Below are 24,905 nucleotides of genomic sequence, written 5' to 3' on the forward strand. Positions count from 1 at the left end.
TCCTGTGTTCTCGTCTGGACAACACAACTAAAGTCCCCAATGCCAGCGGCACTTCACCTCTCCAACTATCACAAGACCCATTTCCACCTTAATCCAGTGTCAACAAGCATCACCCCCAATCTACTAAGATTCTATATAAACATGTTATAGGAACAGGTGTGCATATCAGAAACTTAAGTTTTCAGCCCCTTTTATTAGAAAACTAGAGAAATAATCTTAGCTTCCAAGTCTAGAATTGTTTCCCCAGCTAAATATTTGAGGAATGCTTTAGCTGATTACAAAATAAGACTTTCAACATATAAACAAAGTCCAAAGCCTGAGCTGCCACAAGTAACAAAAATGAGTAGTCACTGGGTTACTAACAAAATGGAGACTAAAATAGCTTATCTTCTATATTCAATATCTGACATTTTGCTATGTATTATAATTTGGCTACCAAGAACAGAAAGTAGTATTTAATGACTGATGGATGAATGGCACTGTATGAATCTTGGCTAAGTTTGACTTTTACATCACTTTTAACTACTTCATTACTATAAAAGCATCCAAAAGTCACAGAAAATGTTCAAAAACACTGACCTTCCAGATATGATTAACCGCCTTGTCTGTCCATTCTGCTACTTCCATGGAGTGACTTTGCTGGCCAATGAGAGGCCCAAAGCAAGTCCGAACAGGGATGGTTTCTCCAGTCCACACACCTATCAGTGGAAGGACACCAACTACACAATCAATGATTTAAACATCTAATAGGATAGGGAAGACAGTAGCTTAACTCATGCAAAGTATTCCAGCACTCCTGAAAGGCAGGTATGTCTTATGGGTTCTATTCTATAAATAAGGAAAAAGTAATGAACAGATTAGACTGGGCTCAGAAGAAATATGCAGAGTAAGAAGCAGTATCAAATTCCTGAACCAATGTTTATACACAAGGAACCATATCCATCCAAGTTGATACATAAAAAGGACTAGACAACATCACTCTATTATAAAAAAGTAAAGCAATTACTACAAAATAAATCAAACTTCTAAGATCATTTGTGCTTAAAGCACTGCTCTTTATTATCTAAGTCGTTTAATGCTTTCAACTGACTGATGCCTAAGCTACACCTGAAAGAACAATGAGTCTAGTATCGTATTTTCAAAGAATGGCACAAAGATTCAGGTACCACGTTACATTCCAGTATGGATAAGCATACTGTGGCAGTCTATATTTCTTACTCTCTTTTCCTAGGGAGTATTAAGCAATTTATAAACATCTGATAGAAAGTATTTTTGGTGATAAAAAGTTATAAATGGTAAATTTTCCAGGTTTTATAAAAGAAAACTAAGTTTCAAGGAGTGATTTGTCATAATAATTGACAGTGGATGATACAGCTGAAAATAAAAGCCAAGTCTTCAAAGATTCGGCCTTTGAGGAGGATTCTCTCCTCTATTCAATCCTGATCCTAAGAAAGCGGAACTTTTCCAATAACGTGTTCAACTTGACTTAGTGCTATCACCACTGGACAAGTATTCCATAAAAGGAGAAATATTCAGCCATAAACTGACTTTTGGATCAAGCAAGTAATCTCTAAATTATACACATCCACTTTAACAACTCTACCCTACAAAGGAAGAAGAGACTCTGATCAAGTTTTATGGTTCCCAGGGTCTTACCAACGTCTGCTCCCACCATTGACTGGCGGAGAACAAGCTGCTTTGGGAGAGAAAGCCTGGCTCTGCTCTCTATTGGAGTGTCAGGAACAAAAGTCACCGGTCCGTGATCCGGGCAATCTGAGGGATAGGCTCGGTCACAGAGAGTGCACCCTGCAGATGACAAACGTGAGACATAAATGGGGCCAGCTCCAGCAGAGAGATCAATCACCACCTGCTTTATTTAAATATGAATTATCAAAACGTAACCAGTATGAAGCAAGGGTCTAGGAGAAATGCTCTGATCAAAGGGCCACTTTATTACACTTACAAGTATACCCACTCATATCCTTCTTCAGCAAGATTTGATTTTTTTTCAATACAACTGGACAAGTTTCCTATTCAGTGCATAGGAAAAATACTGATCAAAAAAATAACACTGCATTACTTCAAGAATCAAGTGTGTTATTTCTTACATCTAGTGGCTACGTAATTCCTTCAAATATGATGTTCTGAAGTCGAAAAGATTCAGAGTCTCAAATTCTAAGAGGAAACTGAGCTGAAACGCTATTGGTGATGCATTGCCAACACAGCACAACAGAGCGAGAGACGCTTACACCACCGCTCGCTCCTGCCTCACTGTTAACAAACTGGCTGACCCTGTTTGGATGACAGGTTCTTTAGACAATATGCAGTCTGCTCTTTAGGACAGCAGGTAGGATCATACTCTTGCAGATGTATTTGCTTAACATTCTTAATTTCTTATTGTTCCTATGGTCTTTCTTTTTGTATTGTCAAAAAAAAAATGTTGACTTCATACACTGTTCTATGCTTACTGTAACTTCACGTTTACAAGCTCAGGAGTGTCCTCCTTCTCCACAAATCTTTTGCTCTTTTACTTTCTTTTCTCCTTGATAAGGAGTAGTATTCATGACCCTATTTAGTCGATGACTGTTCAAATTTTCCAAATTCATTCACAAAATAGCTATAATACATAGAACCACAGTCTTCTAGGTGCCTTTATTCCCCTAAACAACCTATTAGAAATTACCACTTAAATGGCATAAAATATCAGTTAAAGTTTTCATATTTAGCCAAAGTAGTAATAATACATTACTTCTTCAGGTACTACTTGATTTAAAATTCTTTAAAATCAGACTAGAGATCCCCTATACTCTATGAGGACTTAATTCTCTGATGCTCCTAATTATAAACCATGTTAACTCTTCAAACAAAGGAGATTCAGATTTCATATGGCAAAAAGGGTCATAGGCTTCCTTCAAAGAGAATACCAATGGTGAATAAGTACACGTAAGATGCTGAACATCATTAGTTATTATGAAAATGCAAATTAAAACAATGAGATGCCATTTCATACCTACTATGACGGTTATGACCAACCTAGACAGCATATTCAAAAGCAGAGATATTACTTTGCCAACAAAGGTCCGTCTAGTCAAGGCTATGGTTTTTCCTGTGGTCATGTATGGATGTGAGAGTTGGACTGTGAAGAAAGCTGAGCGCTGAAGAATTGATGCTTTTGAACTGTGGTGTTGGAGAAGACTCCTGAGAGTCCCTTGGACTGCAAGGAGATCCAACCAGTCCATTCTAAAGGAGGTCAGTCTTGGGTGTTATTTGGAAGGACTGATGCTAAAGCTGAAACTCTAGTACTTTGGCCACCTCATGCGAAGAGTTGACTCATTGGAAAAGACTCTGATGCTGGGAGGGATTGGGGGCAGGAGAAGAGGACGACAGAGGATGAGATGGCTGGATGGCATCACCGACTCGATGGACGTGAGTTTGACTGAACTCCAGGAGATGGTGATGGACAGGGAGGCCTGGCATGGTGCAAATCATGGGGTTGCAAGGAGTTGGACACGACTGAGCGACTGAACTGAACTGATGATGGCTATAAATATGCATATATTTTTTTACAAATAAAATTCAATTATTACTAGGAAAAAAAAAGAAATATTGGCAAAGATGTAGAGAAACTGGAACCTTCATACCCTGATGCTGGGAATATAAAATGGTGCAGCCACTTTCGAAAACAGTCTGGTGATTCCTCAAAAAGAGGAATTTCATTCCCATATATATCCAAGAATTAAAAACATACGTTTACTCAAAAACTTGTACGTGACTGTTCATATAATAGTCAAAAAGGAAAAACAACAAAATGTTCATGAAAAATAAATGGATGAACAAAATGTGGTATATCCATACAATGGAATATTATTCTGATACATGCTATAACATGGATAAGCCATCACAACATTATGCTAAGGGAAAGAAGCCAGGCACAGCCATATACGTTAGGATTCCATTTATATGACATGTCTAGACTAAGCGAATCCATAGGTAAAGCAGTTTAGTGGTTACCTGAGAATGAGGAGCAGGGGTGAGAGTAACTGCTAACAAGGTTTCTTTATGAAGTAACAAAAATTTTTGAATTAGATAGTAGTGATTGTTGTCACTACCTCGTCATTATACTAAAAACCACTGAAGTGTACACTTTTAAAATGTGTATGTGAATTACATTTCTTCTGAAAAACACTCAGAAGCAAGAGGTTCCACTTGCCCACTTGAAAAAGGATCAACAGGAGACTTCCCTGGCAGTCCAGTGGTTAAGACGCCAGGTTTTGACTGCAGGGGGCCCAGGTTTGATCCCTGGTCAGGGAACAAGGATCCCACATGACGCTAGATGTAGCACCCTTCCCGCAAAAGGATAAACAGACTGGCTTAAGCCACCTCTTACCTTCTCCTCAATTAATGACCATACATTAATTATAATCCTAAATTATTTTAAAATTATAGATTTGAGACTTTAAAGGGTTAACACGAAAGGTCTCCCCACTGCTTGGCTTCAGTAGCACCAGAAGCCTCCTCCAACTTTTCTGACCATCCTGTTCAACTTACTTTAGAAGCTCTTTCCCTGCCACTGTACCTTAGCATACCTAGCCTTGTCATTCCACACACTTAACTAGGACAGGACTTCGCCTCACTTCCATGGCTATGATTAACACCTTAATGCTGAGGATTCCTGAATATTTCCAAATAGATCTCTGAGCTCCAGATTAAAGTTCTCACTTGGCATCTCTAGGTATCACTGGACACTGAAACCAACATGTCTAACAGTGGCCTCACCTACACTCATCAAAAACAAAACAAGGGACTTCCCTGGTGGCCTGGAGGATAGGAATCTGCCTACCAGTGCAGGGGACACAGGTTTGATCCCTGATCCGGGAAGATTCCACATGCCTCGGAGCAACTAAGTCCATGGGCCCCATGCTCTAGGACCCGTGCTCCACAACAAGAGAAGCCACAGTGAGTAGCCCACACACTGCAACCAAGAGTAGCCTTCACTGGCCACAACCAGAGAAAGACCTCACAAAGCAAGGAAGACCAAGCGCAGCCCCCCCCCAAAAAAAACCACCCCACCTCCATCATTCATTATCCTAAGGAATGGTCACTATCCACCTAGTTTCCCAGCCAGAAACCAGTAATTTCTCCTTAAACCTTCTTTCCTCTAACTTCACCCAATCAACAAGATCTACTGAGTTTTCTGTTAATACTTTATACTTTTTTCATCATTCTCTATTCTAGACTGGAATACCATGACCTTGCATTTAAACTGTGGCATCGCCATCTTTACCTCTCTGCCACTAACAAGCCTGCTACCTTCACACCGCGGCAGAACCCCTATCCCAACCCTCCCTCCTCAAAATCCCTGTCTGCTCTTTGAAGACCCTCTGTGTTCTGGCTCCTACTTCTCTCATCACATAGCCCTCTCCCCACCTGTTTTTTTTCCTGAGGTGGGGAGGGTTGTATTTTTTTGGTTGTACTGCACCACATGTAGGATTCTAGCCCCCTGAAATTGGAGAAGGAAATGGCAATCCACTCCAGTGTTCTTGCCTGGAGAATCCCAGGGATGGGGGAGCCTGGTGGGCTGCCATCTCTGGTGTTGCACAGAGTCGGACACGACTGAAGCGACTTAGCAGAACAGGGATCAAATTTGTGCCCCCTGCAGTGGAAGCTCAGAGTCCCAACCACTGGACCACCAGGGAAGTCCCTCCCCACCCGTGTTATGCTTCAGCAATCCTGAACCACTCACGATTCTTTCAGACTACAGCTGCCAGTTCCCATGGGTGACACTGTTCCTCCTGATTCTCCACTTTGGACATGTCTGCTCTTCAGGTCTGTGTTAACACATGCGTAGTCTTCCCTGCGCTTTCCAGAGTCTGGTGAGACGCTCCCAGCTCAGGCTCCTTGAGCACCATACACTTAATCCCATCTTTGCACTCAGTACACCATAACACAATAGCCTGTTCACTAGCCCATGCCTCCCTTCGCACCGTAGGTTCCTTCAAGCCTCCTGCAGATTATTTCGTATGCTGCATCTAGTACAGAGGCTGGTGCTTACTAGCACTCAACATTTACTGCATGACTGAAGGGGTAGTGACACCAACAACTCGACTATTTTTATATTGCTTTCGTTACTGCTGCCCCATAAAAAGACTTTTACATGCCAAACTATGGCAATTTATATGCATTCTGAATGAAAAAAAAAACCCAAAATTTCACTTGTATATCCACTTACATTTTTCCACAGGGATGAAAAATGACACATGATCTAATAAATTTGTCTTATGTAGAAAAAGCGCATGGCAGGTCACACAGAACACCTCACTAAAATTTACTTATATAATTAACTCTGTGAAATCTTGGGAAATATCTTAAGTATTACTAGGCTAAGCTTATCTGTAAAATACAGAAATGACTGTTTCCTTACTTCAGGAAGATGCTTTAAGAACCAACAGAATGTCTATATATCACTTGGCTTATTTGAGAAAAAAGCACCACATTAACATACAGGACAATACATAGGCAAATAGAAGTTTCAAAGTCTATTTACTTTCTATACTCCCTTAATTAATACCTGACTTTGCGACTAAACCTATTAAGGATGATGACCCTTTCTATCAACATCTCCAAAAGAAAAAGGCTAAGCACACTCACAAATTGTAAACAAGGTTGCCATATTTTCCTTGTTTGAATTGGAGTCTTCCATTTGCAGTGAAGGTGGTACAAAAGAAAGACTGTCTGAAGAAACATCTACATGACCTGTCCCCATAGCAACCTCCTGGGTGATGGAGGAGACAGCCACAGGTTCTAGGCTTAGGCCAACTTCATGGAGGGAAACAGACTCTAGGGAGGCGAGGTTGTGTGAGGTAGAGAGTGCCACGCTTACAGAGTTGGTGCTCATGGCCACGGTGTGGATGGAGTCACTGAGGGCACTGTCAGACATCCCGTTGACCCGACTTGCAATGTGGTCTGTCTCCATGACCACAGGGAGCTCCAGGCCGTTCCCATGAATGGGTATCACACCACCATGTCCTACAGTTTCTGCGGCAAGGCTGTTGCTCACAGAGTCCACAGACAGAGGTTCATGACTTCTGGAGCCATCTGGGATTTGGGTATGCTCGCCTGCAACACCATCCATCGTCAGCTCTTCTGCCATTCCATCTGTAGAGATTGGGCTGGTGACCCTAGAGACGTTCTCCATGGTGATTGTTGTGTCCAAGGCCACCTCATGAGCATCAGCGGGATGAAGACTTTGGGCACCATGTGTGTTCACAGAGCGAGAGTCTATTGAAACAATGCCTGGCTCTAATCCAACATTTCCATTGGACTGATAGGGATCTAGTGCTGAAGTGTTATTGGCAATAGATAATGCTGTATTACCATCAACATTTATGGAGTTAGGGTGAATATACTGAGGAGGTGGTCTGTCAGCTAAATAAGACAAAATGCCTGGGAAAAAGGAAAAGATGAGATATCAGGAACTTTTCAGTATATTAAGAATTCCAAATGCTAAAAGCTATTTTACTTACAAATGCAACTAAAGTAAAATAAGCTATCTATTTCTTTGGTTTGATACGTATATACTTTATAAATAGCAACATAATACACCATAATTCAGTTTTGTGAAACTCAAAAATCATAAAAATTAAAGTTCCTTTGAAGTCACTAGAAATTAATCATTTCTGCCTTTAATAATATATCATGGTTGGAATTCCTGAGTCCCAAGATGCTGAAATTTGCTCTATAAGAGTTGAAAGGTCAAATCATTTAAAAGCAGATATTCCATGTGAAAAATAAAATTTAATTAAATATAACTAAATTTTTATTAAACTATCAAGAAACATTAGGGTCTATTCAAAATAAATCACAATTATACTTGCTTTATTAAAACAGAAAAAATACTTTAACATTCCTGTTAATGAGTATGTGGTGAAATGGTACATGCTCCATCTCCAGTAGAAGCCAAAATTTCTAAAATGTCTTTGCAAAGTATTGAGTATATATAATAAAAAGCTCAAAAATATTCATACCCTCTTGCAAAAGAAACTCCACTTACGGTAAACTGCCCTAAATGCATTTTGTAAATAATATACCCAAAGATATTTACAAAACAGTAATAAGCAAACTGGTAAAAAGTGTCCATCAATAAATACTGATATAATAAACCATGGAATAAAGTATCAGTAGAATATAATGTGTCATTAAAAAGGATAATTATGAAAACCATGTAGCAGCTGGGAAAAATAACTATGTAAAAAGAGAGAAAAACATTAAGTGAAAAAAAGGGTATATAATTGTATTGCAAGTACTACAGTTTTCATTATGGAAAACAGTAAAAACCCCTATACAAAAATAAAAGGTAGGATGGAAGTACACCATAAAGATGGATGATGGGACTATGAATAATTCCCCTCCCTCTTTATTTGCTGAATTTTCTGAAATGAGTATATAATATTTTAGAATAAAAATTCAGTAAACTTTATAATAAACAGTGACACAATAGCAGGACATATGGTTGGCAGGAAATTACAATTGGAGAATTATAAAAACTGAACCAATTATAAAAACCGAACCTAGAAGAGACAAGGGAAAAATTGTTTATGTGCCATTAAGAAATTAACCTTTGTCAAACTGCTATATTAATAATGTTATCTAAGAGGAGAAGTACATAAATACAATTTTTTTCCCCACATAAATTAATATTTAACAGTGACAAAGAGAAAAAAGCATCATTCAAGTCTTTGAGAACTGAAGTTAACAGTCGGCTGCTACAAGGACTTCCCAGATAGTCCTGTGGCTAAGACCCCACACTCCCAATGCAGGGGGGCCTGGGTTGGATCCCTGGTCAGGGAACTAATTCCACATGCTACAGCTAAGATTTTGCACACCGCACCTGAAGATCCCACATGTCCTGACAAAGACTGAAGATCCCAAGTGCCACAACTAAGACCCAGGACATCTAAATAAATAACTAAAAACAAAAAAGGGTCGGATGTATTATTTCTTGTAAATTTCCAAATAACTGTAACACTTACCAGGTAAAATGGTTCTGAAGTAACTGCTCTCAAGGTGGGGGTAAGGTGGTGGAGGTAGGGTGTAGTTTCTTTCAGGTAACCCACACATCACCCCTCGATCCCCAATACCCATTGGGAGCATCAGAGACAAAGCAGAAGGTAGAGAGCTCAGGGAGGGACCCAGGTTTGGAATCGCCACTGGCAGGCCTACAAAAAAATTGTTTTCCTCAATTAAAAGTAAGTACTTTAAAATTCTGTGGTCACTGGCTAAAGGAAGGTTTTTGCAACAGGCAAAAATCTCACCCAGTAGCCCTTTACATCCCCAGATAGACAGTACTGGCAGACATCCACAGACAAGCCCTAAATTTAGTCCACAAGTCAGTTTTAAAATGCCAACTTGATCATTCAGTTATCTGTATTGCTCTTGGGTACCAAAACATTTAACTACAATTTAAAACCTAATTTAAATACAATTTAAGAAAACAAATTATTTAGACATAAAAAGAATGGGAAGAAAAATACACCAAATTTCAAAGAAATAAACTTCAGAGTGGTCTCTAAGTAGTGACAGTACAGATTTTTAAAAAATATTTTTTATTATACTTTCCATTTTATATGGTGAGAATGTATCACTTTTAAAAATTTTATAGATATGCTTCTACTTGGGGAAAAAACCTAAAGTTAGATGTAAAACTGTACATGTATATCTTGATATAATCTTTCACATATATGCTATACTTCATGATTTTTAATTTACACACGATATCCACCTTGGACTACATCTGTCCACACAATGCTGAAGTGACTCCGTGGCTTCCTATCATAATGAACTCACCGACTCAGGCAGTGCAGATTTGCACTATTTTTGCCAGTGGAAGTATTTTTAAACATGTTTTTCCTCCTTAATAAGTTCTACTAAATGAAATGCCTAAGAAATAAATGAGTTAAGAACTAATAAATTTTTAAAAAATTTCTTTTGTGGATACTAAAAGGAATGTGAAGAGACCCTAACTTAGATGAATCTTATTTAACTGCTACCTTTTAGTAAGCAGGTAATTCTCTAGAGAGAACTATTTAAACTTGCAGACTTAAAATACTCTTAAGAATTAAGTCTTATTTTGATAAACAGAGTCCAATACATTACAATGTCAGAGACCCGCAAGAATCACTAGCTTACTGCTGTAAGACTCGAGAGCTTGCTTCTTTCCTATTTCAAGAGAAAGAAAAATTCAGCTAGGTAGATAAAAAGGTTTTAAACGTACAGTGATGGGGGAAAGTGAGCTCTCCCTACACCGTTATTCTGTCCGAGTACTGAGGCTCAGGGGAGTTCCATGTAGGCGCTCCCTCTCTGAGACCTCTTCCTTGACCACAATTCTAGGTCTGGCGCATTCGTGGCTTGTGCCACTTTCAGGTATGATAGAGAACAAAGCTGAATTTCTCATGTGTTCTAGGAAGAGTTAGTACAGTAATTCTTTCCTAATAACCCAGGGACAGAATGTTAAGGGCAAGAATAGATGAATGGGTAATCCTAGATAAAAACGCCAAGTCAACTACAGCTCTAGACAAAAGGGCACTAACTCAAGAACAGTACAACCAGGAAAACCTGTTAACCCTAACCCACTAGAACTTCAGTACTCTACAAAAATTGCTACCACAGGTGAAACTGCCATTGGCCTGCAGGGCTACTCCCATCCACTGTGAAGGGCGACTGCCAGAGCACGTGGGCAGAGCAGACCTCCCCCACCCTCCGTGGGAGGGGAGGGAGTTGGGTGCGCCGGCCCCGCGGTGGGGCCGTGTGCCGCTCGTTGCCTACCGCGGCCCGCGCCTCCCCACTCCGCGTCGGGGGAGGGTCCCGCTGGGCCCCGCCGGGCGTCAGGCAGGTGGGGGGCCGTGTGCGTGCGGCCGGCCCCCTGGTGTGAGCCCTGGGGGAAGGGGGGCTGTGTCGGGGCGCCCTGGTCGGCCTCGGCTTCCCCGGCCCCGCAGCTGGTGGTGAGGGGGAGAGCCCGTCGCGCCACTCTGACCCATTCCATTTAGAAGGGTTAATGCAATTAAGGGTTAATGCAATTAAGTGTTGGAATTCAGTCCCTCTCTCTTACCACTCACCTGGAGCAGGGATGGGATTGTGAGTGGGTGAGGCAGCCAACCCCAGGTGACTCCCTGAGACTGGCAAGGCATTGCTCACAGAAGATGAAGTCAGCTGCTCCATCCCCACAGGACTCAAGTTCATTTCATTCATCCTAAGAAAGATTAGACACAACCAGTTATGCAAAAACTGCTTCAGTGACTCTGTTTAAGGTACTGAAGAACCTAAAACGATGGTACAGAGATGCAATTTGATCAACTACAACTTCATTTCTATGCACACAGCTCTCCGATATTCTTTCACTGATAAGGAAATTCGGATTCAGAGATGTTAATTTGGCTGTCGTATAGCAGAAACAGGATTTAACTTAGGTGTGCCTTGTTCCAAATATTAAGCATGCTATTTAAAGCCAAGTTTGCAATCCTTAAAGTACACTGGCAACAAGGCGTTTTTGTGTTTTTAATTCACCTGTTTTCCTTTCACAGTATCTAGTTTCTCCAACTGGTTTATTACTTGAAACCAGGACTTGTTTTAACTTACTCAAAGAATTATTAACTCTTTTCACCAGAAGTTAAAAGTGATACTAGGTCTGAATTAGACTGCAAAGAGTGTGAAGAAGCACCATATCTTCTCCATGGATCAGCATTTTATTAAAACTCTGTATAGATACCTTAGTAATTAATCAATAATCTTAGTAAAATCCTCCGCGTAACAAAGTTCATTACATAAGCTAGATACTTTATAAAAACATTACTTCATATTAGCTCACTAATTCTTCAAAATAAGGGAATCGAGGAAATTGAGGCTCAAAGAGGGCTTATCATACACCCCAAATCACAGAGCAATTAAATGGAAGAACACAGATCATGCTGCAAAACACTGTCAAAAAGCTTTTCAATACATCAAACTTTTTAAAATCTACAGGCCATTTTCAGCAAGCTGAAGAATCTGAGGACTGCCTTTTCTATGCAATCCATCTTGCACTGCCATGAGCAGTATCATTAGAGTAACAGGAACACTGAATAAGACCCTACTGGAGGTTATCAGTCGGAATTTAAAGACTGTAAAAAAAGAAAAAAAAGGAAGAATTTAGAGACTGCCATATCATAAACAATTTCAAGAGGCCAGCCAACAGGTTATCCAAAGAAGGTCACCAGGAACCTCCAATCCTTATACTGAATATCACAGTGATGCAAGGTCTTATGTGTGTGCCTAAGTACATGGGAGAAGTGAAGAACAGGAAGGGGACAAATGGATCTACACACTCCTTAGCAGTGAAAACAAAATTTAATAGGTTTTTAACCTGAAAAATGGCTACATCAGCTATGAATCAACATGAAAATAATTATAACTAACACTGATTACTCCCTTACTATAGGTGTTAGACACTGGGCTAAGTGATATCATGTAATGATCTCACCTAATCCTTATAACTGGGCTTCCCTTGGTGGCTCAGTGGTGAGTAATCCACCTAGCAATGTAGGAGACCGGGGTTCTATCCCTGGATCGGGAAGATCCCCTGGAGAAGGAAATGGCAAGCCACTCCAGTCAGTATTCTGTTTGGGAAATCTCATGTACAGAAGAGGCTGGCAGGCTATAGTCCATGGGGTTTCAAAAGAGTTGGACAGGACTGAGGGACTAAAACAACAGTAACAACAATCCTTATAACTACTGTGGGTAGGTATTATTCTTAATCCATTTTAGAGATGAGGAAACTGAGACTCAGACCAAGAAACTTAACCCAAATTACATTAACTAGTAAGTGGCAGATTTAACTCCAGATCTGCCTAATTTACAGAAGTCACAGAATTGGCATTTAAATCCAGGTTCACCTAATTTAAGAGAGCCAACCTCTTAACTAAGATAATTACAATAAAAGAACTGGTTTGCCTTTGATAGTCAGTTCCAACACTCAGGATCTGTGTGTTTACACAGTGGAGTATGCTTAATGTCTGACATAAACCTGCTGCTGCTGCTGCTAAGTCACATCAGTCGTGTCTGAATCTGTGTGACCCCATAGACGGCAGCCTACCAGGCTCCTCCGTCCCTGGGATTCTCCAGGCAAGAACACTGGAGTGGGTGGCCCTTTCCTTCTCCAATGCATGAAAGTGAAAAGTGAAAGTGAAGTCACTCAGTCGTGTCCGACTCTTCTCGACCCCATGGACTGTAGCCCACCAGGCTCTTCCATCCATGGGATTCTCCAGGCAAGAGTACTGGAGTGGGGTGCCATTGCCTCCTCCAGACATAAACCTATTCCTGCATTATTCCATATTTACAGACTTCAACCTTACCCCAGGCCAGGTATCTCATAAACCTAAGCTCCCAGACATTAATTAAGTGTACAAAGCTAACTGAGGACAGTACCCTGTACAGAGTAGGCACTCTGATTTGGATGAAGCAATGCAAACTCATTCTTACTAGAAAGACAACTAGAATCTCATGAGCAAACGAGGTGCTCCTTATTAAGGATGGCACATTAATAAGTTATTTAATTATGCTATACAAGGAAGATACCACATGCTGCTGGGCAACTGAACCTATCTGTCTCAACTACTGAGCCCACACACTTTATAGCCCGTGCTCTGCAGCAAGAGCAGCTCCAGCAATGAGAAGCCCGTGCACCAAAACCAGAGTAGCTCCCGCTCACTGCAACTAGAGAAAGCCCGCATGCAGCAACCAAGACCCAGCACAGGAAGGAAGGGGAAGGAAAGGAATGTAGGAATTCCCTGGTGGTCCAGAGGTTGGGGCTCTGTGCTTCTACTGCAGGGGCCATGGGTTTGATTCCCGGTGAGAACCAAGATTCTGCATGCCACGAGGAGAGGGAAAAAAAATTCAAAAATTAAAAATAAAAGAAGTGGCTTGACAGAAAACAACAAAATTCTGTAAAGCAATTATCCTTCAACAAAAAAAATAATTTGAAAAAGTGCAAAACTCCGTACAGCCTAAAGACACCATAGCTACCATAAATTTGAAAGTTTCTGGGTTTGGAGTGGTTTAAAACAGACTTCTCCTGTAACTTTTTATAGCTACAAACATTAAAACTTTACAATTAGTAGAGCAAGAATGACCTATAAAAAAAATGATTACAGTAATTCTTTGAAGTACAATTAAAAGCTTCCCTGGTGGCTTTCAAGGTAAAGAGTCTGCCTGGAATGCAGGAGACCCGAGTTCAATCCCTGGGTCGGGAAGATCCCCTGGAGAGAGAAATGGCAACTGACTCCAGCATTCTTGCCTTGAAAATCCCATGAATGGAGTTGCCTGGCAGGCTACAATCCACGTAGTCGCAAAGAGTCGGACACAACTGAGCAACTTTAACATACATACAATTAAAAGTCTGTAGCTTCAAACTCTATACTGAAAATTCCTGAGTATTAATCCATACACATAATCTCAAGATAAAAATCAAAATGGTGTTTCTAGGCTGACTCTTAGACCTTCTCAAACCAGTTCAAACCAGAGTTAATGTGAGGCTCAGCAGATTTCTGCTTTGTTGTGAGTCACCAAAATGTGATGATCTCAGCAGCCATAAGCCAAAGGTAACTAGTATCCCACAGAGAGAAAGCAGATGAAAGGAATTTACAATACGATCCTCCTAAGACACTCTCATTCCAATGTGCAATTCTATCCTAGCTACTTTTCTTATATGGGATTCTAGGAAGCAATGCTGGGAGAAGGGCCAGAATCAAGATACTGTACTAAGCTCGAAATTCTTCCCTACGTATATTCGTTGTAGAATCATTCCCTTCATCTTCTCTAGTTTACATGACCTATGTATGACCCATGGGGCTTCCCTGGTGGGTCAGACAGTAAAGAATCTATCTGCCTCCAATACAGGAGACCTGGGTTCAATCACTGGGTCGGGAAGATCCCCGGGAGAAGGAAATGGCTACCCGCTCCAGTATTCTTGTCTAGAGAATTCCATTGACAGAGGAGCCTGGCAGGCTACAGTCCATGGAGTTGCAAAGAGTCCGACACAACTGAGCACACACACAAATATGAACCATTCGCTGATCTTATCAACTTTTTGTTAGAATGACATGTAAGAACCTAACTGAAATGCAGCCACTTTGCAAATGCAATGGACAATTTTCAGTAATTTGGGTGAATTTTTAAAATCGTCCTTATCCTCAACAGCCTATGAAAGAGCCCTTAAAGAACAGTCAAATGTAACTCTGTGGCACATTTCTATACTGTAGGGTATAGTACTTTCGACATTAACATGAAGGCTGAAGAATTAAGAACTTAATTTCTCTCCATTACCAGCCAAGCCAGATGGTAACCAGCAAAATTCAAGGTGAAACATGGTGATGAGCTAAAAATACACCTCGAAACTCAGATTCAAATATTAACTAAAGGCGCAAATAACTCAAAGGCAAGGATAAAGATGCACAACAGGCCAACAATCAACGTGTGGCTATCCGGAACAACTACTCACATGCGGCGCAAATCAAGCCTAATCAGAGTATATTCAACCCAGTACTGGTTCCTCGACTTCCTGTTCCCTTTCGGACAAATCCATTTGCAAATCGCACCTGTAACCTGCCCAACGGCACCAAAAACAAAGGCATTCTGAAGTCTTATTTGCTACATGTTTTCCAAACACGTCACCAGCGGTCGGCCCACTAAGCTACTCACCTGTGATGCATCTGCTGGGGGCCAAGGGTCAGAGAAAAGTGCACACGGGTGGCGGGGAACCGGCATCAGGGTTTGCGTTCCAAGGTCACGTGCTATCGCATCTTGCTTACAACCGCTGCACAAACGCGGCCACTCGTCCCCGGGGCCGCCCGGGCCCGCCCAACTTCTCCCGAGGGTCGGCGGCCGCGCACCCTGCCGCGAGATGGGGCATGCCAGGGGATACCCGGGGCCTTTCCTTCAGAAGCTTCGGGAGGGGGGCTGCCCGACCTGAGGGAGAGGACAAGGGCGGTCACCCAAAGGTGGGGAGGATGCAGCCCCCGTCCTCCGCCGCCGGAGAGCCTGGGCCTGCGGACACCGCCTCCCAAGGGCGGCCAAGTCGCCCGCCCGCCGGCCTGGGGCTCGCAGGCCGCCCTCGCCCCGCCCCGGCCGGGCCCGCGCGCAGCCCACCTGCCGGCCGCGCGGGGGGGCGCGCGCGCCTGCCCCGCCGCTTTGTTCCTCATCCGGGCAGAGCTCGCCTCGGGGCCCTCCCCGCCCGCACGACCCCCGCGCCCCGGGGGCCGCTCGCCTAACGTTTCCCGCCCGACCCGACCCGGCCCGGCCCAGCTCGCGGTCTCCTCAGGGCCGCACCCTCCAAGCCGCGTTTCCGGCTCCTCAGCCACTCTCGGCGCCCGCCGCTCCGCCCCTCGTGCGTGCGCCCCTCCCCGCCACGGCCCGCAAGCGGCGCCCGCGCGCTCACTCCTCCTCCCCTGGCCCATCCCCCCACCCCCGCGCTTGCGCGCGGTGGGGACCCTGGCCGGAGGGGGCGGGCCGTGAGAGGCTCGGCCTGGAGCGCCGCGTCTCAGTCCGGCCCGGTCGAATCGATCGCCGAGCAATCGACCCCGTTGCTAAGCAACCAGGCCTGGCCTGAGCCCTGGGAACCGATTCTGAGTCGCCAAAATCCCGCAGACTTTGGGTTTCGGTCTCCATGGCATCCTTCAGTTAGGAAAGCGTCGGTTCACGCAAGCCTACAAGATTTGAAATAAGGGACTTAACCAGCTTTGTTGGCGGTGTTGTCCAGGAGGAATTGGGATTGTATCCAAAATATTTGTCACCACAGGTTGCACCTGAAGGTCTCTCAATTTCCCTGCTTGAAGTCATAAAGGGTGGTTTTGGGGATTTTTGTACAGATTACCTTTCCATTCGCTCTTTGCCATTCTTTCCCTACTGCAAGCCAGGCATTATGCTAAACCCTAGGGATACTGAGATAGCTTTAAAGGAAAATGGTCCCAAATTCGCAAGGATTGGATATTGTCTATAACACACTACCTGGTAGCCTCCTTTCACCAGAGGAATAAAAGAGACCCAGGAATTAACTCCTTTCATTCAGAAGACACTTATTGAATTACATCTCAAACGTACATTTCAACAGCTTGCAGTGTAGTGGGAACTGGTGAGCTTTGAAAATTCAGTCTCATGTGAAAATAGAGACATATACAGTGTTTTGTAGGAGAGTCCAGAGAGGAGTCAACTAACATTAATATTTCCCTTCCTTCTCAGAAGTTGAGACAACTAATCACTGAACATTTGGCAGGTCACATTGGTTCCGCTCTCTTGTTGAGGACAAACAGAAACCTAAGTCAAGAAAGTCTTCATATCACAAGAGAGAGACACTTTTCCCTAAAATGTCACATCAAACCTGGGGCCTAGGGAATGATGATGTCTTATAAAAGCTAGATAGTTTCATTCTGGCTTTCCATTCAGCCTATTCTCTTTGAATATTTAATTTCAGAAGTGTATGTAAACATACGCTGAAGCTGAAGCTCCAATACTTTGGCCATCTGATGCCAACAGCTGACTCATTGGAAAAGACCCTGATACTGGGAAAGATGGAAGGCAGGAGAAGTGAGCAACAGAGGATGAGCTGGTTGGATGGCATCACCAACTTGATGGACATGAGTTTGGGCAAACTCTGGGAGATGGTGAAGGACAGGGAAGACTGGCATGCTGCAGTCCATGGGGTAGTGAAGAGTCAGACATGATTTGGCAACGACCAGATAAATATGAAAGCTAAAACTATGTTACTGACAGAAGGAAATACAGGAGAAAACCTTTACAATCTTGATAGGAACAAAAATCAGGAACCACTAAAAATTTGACAAACTCAACTTCATTAAAATTAAAACTTTTGATGTTGAAAAGACACTGCTGACAAAATGATACATCAAACCAGAGATGAGGAGAAAATATTTGCAAAACAAATATCCAGCAATCATGTACGGATGTGAGAGCTGGACCATAAAGAAGAAAAGAATTGATGCTAACAAACTGTTGTGCTGGAGAAGACTCTTGAGAGGTCCTTGGACTACAAGGAGATCAAACCAGTCCATCCTAAAGGAAATAAACCCAGAATATTCATTGGAAGGACTGATGCTGAAGCTCCAATACTTTGGCCACCTGATGCAAAGAGCCGGTTCACTGGAAAAGATTCTAATGTTGGGAGAGACTCAGGGCAGAAGGAGAAGCAGGTGACAGAGGACGAGATGGTTGGATGGCATCCCCAACTCAATGGACATGAGTCTGAACAAACTCCAGAAGATGGTGAAGGACAGGAAAGCCTGGCACACTGCAGTCTAGAATTGGACACGACATTGTCACCCTGCTTATTTAACCTCTATGCAGAGTACATCATGAGAAACGCTGGGCTGGAAGAAGCAGAAGCTGGAATCAAGATTGCTGGGAGAAATATCAGTAACCTCAGATATGCAGATGACACCACCCTTATGGCAGAAAGTGAAGAGGAACTAAAAGCCTTTTGATGAAAGTGAAAGAGGAGAGTGAAAAAGTTGGCTTAAAGCTCAACATTCAGAAAACGAAGATCATGGCATCTGGTCCCATCACTTCATGGGAAATAGATGGGAAACAGCGGAAACAGTGTCAGAAGTTATCTTTTGGGGCTCCAAAATCACTGCAGATGGTGACTGCAGCCATGAAATTGAAAGACTCTTACTCCTTGGAAGAAAAGTTATGACCAACCTAGATAGCATATTGAAAGCAGAGACATTACTTTGCCAACAAAGGTCTGTCTAGTCAAGGCTCTGGTTTTTCCAGTGGTCATGTATGGATGTGAGAGTTGGATTATGAAGAAAGCTGAGCGCCAAAGAATTGATGCTTTTGAACTGTGGTGTTGGAGAAGACTCTTGAGAGTCCCTTGGACTGCAAGGAGATCCAACCAGTCCATTCTAAAGGAGATCAGCCCTGGGATTTCTTTGGAAGGAATGATACTAAAGCTGAAACTCCAGTACTTTGGCCACGCCATGCGAAGAGTTGACTCATTGGAAAAGACTCTGATGCTGGAAGGGATTGGGGGCAGGAGGAAAAGGGGAGGACAGAGAATGAGATGGCTGGATGGCATCACCGACTCGCAGGACATGAGTTTGAGTGAATTCCGGGAGACGGTGATGGACAGAGAGGCCTGGCATGCTGTGATTCATGGGGTCGCAAAGAGTCGGACACGACTGAGCGACTGAACTGAACTGAGCGACTGAACAACAAACAACCACAACAATGGAGCTTACATTATAGTGAAGAAAGACAGACAATAAACAAGTAATTAAATGTAAAATATACCAGATAACAATAAATACCATAAAAATATGGCAAGGAATATAGCTAGAAAGCTCAGGGATAGCAGCAGGAACTTTAAATACAGTACAGAAAAATTGTCATTGAAAAGGTGATATTTGAACCAAAGGAGATGAGGGAGTGACCCATGTGCATGTTTGGAAGAATGTTTCACTCAGAGGGAACGTCAAGTGCAAAGTCCCGAGGCAAGAAAATCCCTGATAAGTGTGAGGAACTGCAAGGAGGCCAGTGACACTAGCACTGGGTGGTCCAGTATGGGGGCCATTAGCCACCTGTGGTTACTGAGCCCCTGAAATGTCCCTAGTTAAGACTGCATAATTTTAAATTGTGTCATTTTATCTTCTAATGATTATGTTACTGGCCCCAGTTCTTCACTCCTCATGTAACCATGCCATTTGCAAAGAGACTTCATAGCTCTATCATCCTAGGAAAAAGAGAAAAAGCTGTTTTCTGCCCCTTGATTCTGAGTTTGCATGTCAGATGTATACTAGAATTCAGCCTAAATCTTTGCCCCTCAGGCTCAAGAATTAAATGTTTGTTTATTGTCTTAAGCTACTGATTCTTGGGATGGTTTATTTGATGGCCATTCTGAGAGGCTGCTTGCCTTTTCTTGGATACCACTGATGTCCTGCTTTGAACTTTGGAAACCGTTACATGGGTATAAAAGAGTAAGCACTGGTGTTCAGAACATGGATGCAATGAACATAAACTTGAGCAAACTCCGGGAGATGCTGAGGGACAGGGAGGCCTGGCATGCTGCAGTCCATGGGGCTGCAAAGAGTGGGATGACTGGACAACTGAACAACAACAACAAGTTCAAAGTATTCGGTTTAACTTTTCTAAGGGCTGCAGAATGGCTTGCTTTCAAAATGGAGCAGGAATGGGACTAGAACTGGGATAATTTTGTGTGCTGTATGGACTTAAAAAACCAAAACATGCCTGTAGCTGAACTAATTCCATTCCTCAGATTTTAAGAAGCTACACGAATTTCAGTGGCTGATCATTTAGGCTAAAACTGCTGAAGGAGCCTGACTTTGCTCAGTCTTAGCAGTACAACACCTTTATTTGAGACTGAGTAGAATCAGAAATTGGGGGGGAATAATCTGTGGAGTTTAACCAAAGAAACGTTGATGTTGATATCTTTGAATTTAAATCTATAAGGTAAGGTTATTTAAGCTTTAGGTTTTAATTTATCCTTTATTGTTGTTTAGTCATTGTGTCCAACTCTTTTGTGACCCCATGGACTGTAGTCCACCAGGCACCTTTGTTCATGGGATTTCCCAGACAAGAATACTAGAGTGGGCCACCATTTCCTATTCCAGGCAATATTCCCCACCCAGGGATCGAACCCACATCCCCTGCATTGGCAGGCAGATTCTTTACCACTATGCCACCAGGGAAGCCTAAATCTTATTTATATCACAAGGTAATAAAATATGTTTCCCTGTGCCCCTGTGGCAGCTGGTGCAAACTGCAGGTATGGTGCCAGAAAGATATGCATCCCTCTGTGCCACTGGTTTAGGAAACCAAAATCTACAATATGATATCAAATACTTCATAGAAAGAGCCAATCTAGGTCTCTTAACCCCACATGCTTAAAGCAGGTGATAAGGGACCCATCTGAGTTTTAGGGGTGGAAAGTTAGTTTCCTTGGCCTTAGAGATATCTTTAAATCTACTGAGCCTGACGTTTGGGGGAATAATATTCCCCCTTTTACAAGCAGATCTAAATTGGACTACACAAACCTAGTCCTAAGCATTCTTGGCAGTTTTGCATATCTGTAACTTGATCTAGCCAGTCTTAAGAAAGACATTTTTAAAGTTGGAGAGAACATTTGTCTGGATCAAAACTGACTGGGGAGTGACTGGAAGTCAGAAGCTATTCTTTGGATCTCTTATGTAAAAAAGAAGGCAGCTCCTCCCCCGGACCAAGACACCCTACCCCCACCACATATACATACATCATGTGAGTAAAACAGTGCTTCTTTCATTGGAAAAGCCACTTATTTACAAAGCACTTGCACCTTCAAAAAGTGTAAGAAGGAGTGTCAGCATTCTTTGTCTACCATGTAGACCATGTAGTAATCATAATATTACTACACCCTATGAAAACACCACTATGGGATCAGGATCTGACTATTTTTGATTGTGGAAAGAGCTTCCGCGGTGACTCAGTGTAAGGAAACTGCCTGCAATACAGGAGACAAGGGTTCAATCCCTGGGTTGGGAAGATCCCCTAGAGAAGGAAATGGCAACCCTCTCTAGTACTCTTGCCCGGGAAATCCCATGGACTAATGTGCCTATCAGGCTACAGTCCACTGGGGTCACAAAAGTCCGACACTAAATAACAACAAATTAGTAGGGGGGGAAAAATCCTGTAGATATTTACTCCTCAGAGAGAGAATTTTTAAGAAGCCAGAAAACCTGGCTCAAGCACTTTTAATTATGTGATAAATCTGTTGATTTGCGTCAGACCAGATGGAGGAGCCTCATAGGCTGCAGTCCATGGGGTTGGGAAGAGTTGGACACGACTGAGCGACTTCACTCATGCATTGAAGGAAATGGCAACCCACTCCAGTGTTCTTGCCTGGAGAATCCCAGGGACCGTGGAGCCTGGTGGGCTGCCATCTATGGGGTCGCACAGAGTTTGACACGCCTGAAGAGACTTAGCAGCAGCAGACTATCAATTGAGTTTTTTATATATTTTACCTTAGTATTTTAAACTTCACTAGATCAGAGAAAAGCAAAAGTAATATTTGTTTTCTGTAATAATTTAAATAGTAGAAAGATCCATAAAGTAAAATGAACCACCCTCCCATCCCCAATCCAATTTAGGCAGCCGAAGACAAAAGTTTAGTATGTGTCTTTCTACATTTTTCCTCTGGGCTCACACACATATAAAGACAAATGCATCATCCAGTTTGTTAAGTTCATGCTGTGTGTTAACTCTACCATTTGCTTTTTTTTTCTCACTTAACACGTTATGGTGGACATCTCTGCAATTTCTTATGTATAGCTCTAATCCATTATTTTTAATAGCATAATATCCTAACAGTATTAGCCCTTTCCCTACTGATGGACATTTAGCCTATTTCCATTTGTTTTCTTCTTTTAATCACTGTAAGCAATGCTGCAATAAATATTATTATATGTAAATCCCTCAGAAGAAATGGAGTAGCTATCACGGTCAACAAAAGAGTCCGAAATGCAGTACTTGGATGCAATCTCAAAAATGACAGAATGATCTCTGTTCGTCTCCAAGGCAAACCATTCAATATCACAGTTATCCAAGTCTATGCCCCAACCAGTAATGCTGAAGAAGCTGAACGGTTTTATGAAGACCTATAAGACCTTTTAGAACTAACACCCCCAAAAGATGTCCTTTTCATTATAGGGGACTGAAATGCAAAGGCAGGAAGTCAAGAAATGACTGGAGTAACAGGCAAATTTGGCCTTGGAATGCGGAATGAAGCAGGGCAAAGACTAATAGAGTTTTGCCAAGAAAATGCACTGGTCATAGCAAACACCCTCTTCCAACAACACAAGAGAAGACTCTACACATGGACATCACCAGATGGTCAACACCAAAATCAGATTGATTATAGTCTATGCAGCCAAAGATGGAGAAGCTCTATACAGTCAACAAAAACAAGACCAGGAGCTGACTGTGGCTCAGATCATGAACTCCTTATTATCAAATTCAGAATTAAATTGAAGAACGTAGGGAAAACCGCTAGACCATTCAGGTATGACCTAAATCAAAATCCCTTATGATTATACAGTGGAAGTGAGAAATAGATTTAAGGGCCTAGATCTGATAGATAGAGTGCCTGATGAACTATGGACGGAGGTTTGTGACATTGTGCAGGAGACAGGGATCAAGACCATCCCCATAGAAAAGAAATGCAAAAAAGCAAAATGGCCGTCTGGGGAGGCCTTACAAATAGCTGTGAAGAGAAGAGAGGCGAAAAGCAAAGGAGAAAAGGAAAGATACAGGCATCTAAATGCTGAGTTCCAAAGAAGAGCAAGAAGAGATAAGAAAGCCTCCTTCAGCGATCAGTGCAAAGAAATAGAGGAAAACAACATATTGTGAAAGACTAGAGATCTCCTCAAGAAAATTAAAGATACCAAGGGAACATTTCATGCAAAGATGGGCTTGATAAAGGACAGAAATGGTATGGACCTAACAGAAGCAGAAGATATTAAGAAGAGGTGGCAAGAATACATGGAAGAACTGTACAAAAAGATCTTCACGACCCAGATAGTCATGATGATGTGATCACTAATCTAGAACCAGACATCTTGGAATGTGAAGTCAAGTGGGCCTTAGGAAGCATCACTACGAACAAAGCTAGTGGAGGTGATGGAATTCCAATTGAGCTGTTTCAAATCCTGAAAGATGATGCTGTGAAAGTGCTGCACTCAGTATGCCAGCAAATTTGGAAAACTCAGCAGTGGCCACAGGACTGGAAAAGGTCAGTTTTCATTCCAATCCCAAAGAAAGACAATGCCAAAGAATGCTCAAACTACCGCAAAATTGCACTCATCTCACATGCTAGTAAGGTAATGCTCAAAATTCTCCAAGCCAGGCTTCAGCAATACATGAACCGTGAACTCCCTGATGTTCAAGCTGGTTTTAGAAAAGGCAGAGGAACCAGAGATCAAATTGCCAACATCCGCTGGATCATGGAAAAAGCAAGAGAGTTCCAGAAAAACATCTATTTCTGCTTGATTGACTATGCCAAAGCCTTTGACTGTGTGGATCACAATCAACTGTGGAAAATTCTGAAAGAGATGGGAATACAGACCACCTGACCTGCCTCTTGAGAAATCTGTATGCAGGTCAGGAAGCAACAGTTAGAACTGGGCATGGAACAGACTGGTTCCAGATAGGAAGAGGAGTCCGTCAAGGCTGTATATTGTCACCCTGCTTATTTAACTTCTATGCAGAGTACATCATGAGAAACGCTGGACTGGAAGAAACACAAGCTGGAATCAAGATTGCCAGGAGAAATATCAATAACCTCAGATATGCAGATGACACCACCCTTATGGCAGAAAGTGAAGAGAAGCTAAAAAGCCTCTTGATGAAAGTGAAAGAGGAGAGAGAAAAAGTTGGCCTAAAGCTCGACATTCAGAAAACGAAGATCATGGCATCCGGTCCCATCACTTCATGGGAAATAGATGGAGAAACAGTGGAAACAGTGTCAGACTTTATTTTTGGGGGCTCCAGAATCACGGCAGATGGTGACTGCAGCCATGAAACTAAAAGACGCTTACTCCTTGGAAGAAAAGTTATGACCAACCTGTTATGCTCCAAGCCCGTATCTCCAAACCAACCGAGAGAGACAGCAAGTCCACCACGGTAATGCAAAGGCAAGAAGGGAGTTTCATTTCTAGCGCGCTAGGGCCCAAGTCTCATCCGGCACAGCAGAATCCGACAAGAGCCCCAAACAAAGGAGTATGGCGGCTTATATACAGGCAGTTCTTTGTCTCAGTTACAGGAGTAGCTGGCGTTACATGATTGGCCAGGCAGGATGAGCGCATGTCCTGTCTCTT

General features: G+C 42.5%; 1 protein-coding gene across 8 annotated transcripts in view; it reads right to left on the reverse strand.

The window, feature by feature from the left end:
• The window catches only part of PRDM4 (PR/SET domain 4), a 46,907-nt gene extending 30,528 nt beyond the window's left edge, over positions 1 to 16,379 (reverse strand). For 2 of the 8 annotated variants that reach the window (XM_060413164.1, XM_042247177.1), the window contains exons 1-8: positions 16,354 to 16,379; positions 15,727 to 15,993; positions 15,527 to 15,630; positions 11,112 to 11,245; positions 9,030 to 9,215; positions 6,649 to 7,443; positions 1,657 to 1,806; positions 580 to 698 (exon numbers count right to left, since the gene is read on the reverse strand). In XM_060413164.1, coding sequence (XP_060269147.1) covers positions 580 to 698; positions 1,657 to 1,806; positions 6,649 to 7,443; positions 9,030 to 9,215; positions 11,112 to 11,245; positions 15,527 to 15,630; positions 15,727 to 15,792 — 1,554 coding nt within the window. In that variant the 5' untranslated portion in view covers positions 15,793 to 15,993; positions 16,354 to 16,379. Of the gene's footprint in view, positions 1 to 579; positions 720 to 1,656; positions 1,807 to 6,648; positions 7,444 to 9,029; positions 9,216 to 11,111; positions 11,246 to 15,526; positions 15,631 to 15,726; positions 15,994 to 16,173 lie in introns of all 8 variants that reach the window. The other 6 variants (XM_042247179.2, XM_042247175.1, XM_060413165.1 and 3 more) reach the window with 4 other exon arrangements.
• Positions 16,380 to 24,905: the final 8,526 nt, after the last annotated feature.

The sequence above is a fragment of the Ovis aries genome, chromosome 3, assembly GCF_016772045.2.
Source record: "Ovis aries strain OAR_USU_Benz2616 breed Rambouillet chromosome 3, ARS-UI_Ramb_v3.0, whole genome shotgun sequence".
Taxonomy (NCBI): domain Eukaryota; kingdom Metazoa; phylum Chordata; class Mammalia; order Artiodactyla; family Bovidae; genus Ovis; species Ovis aries.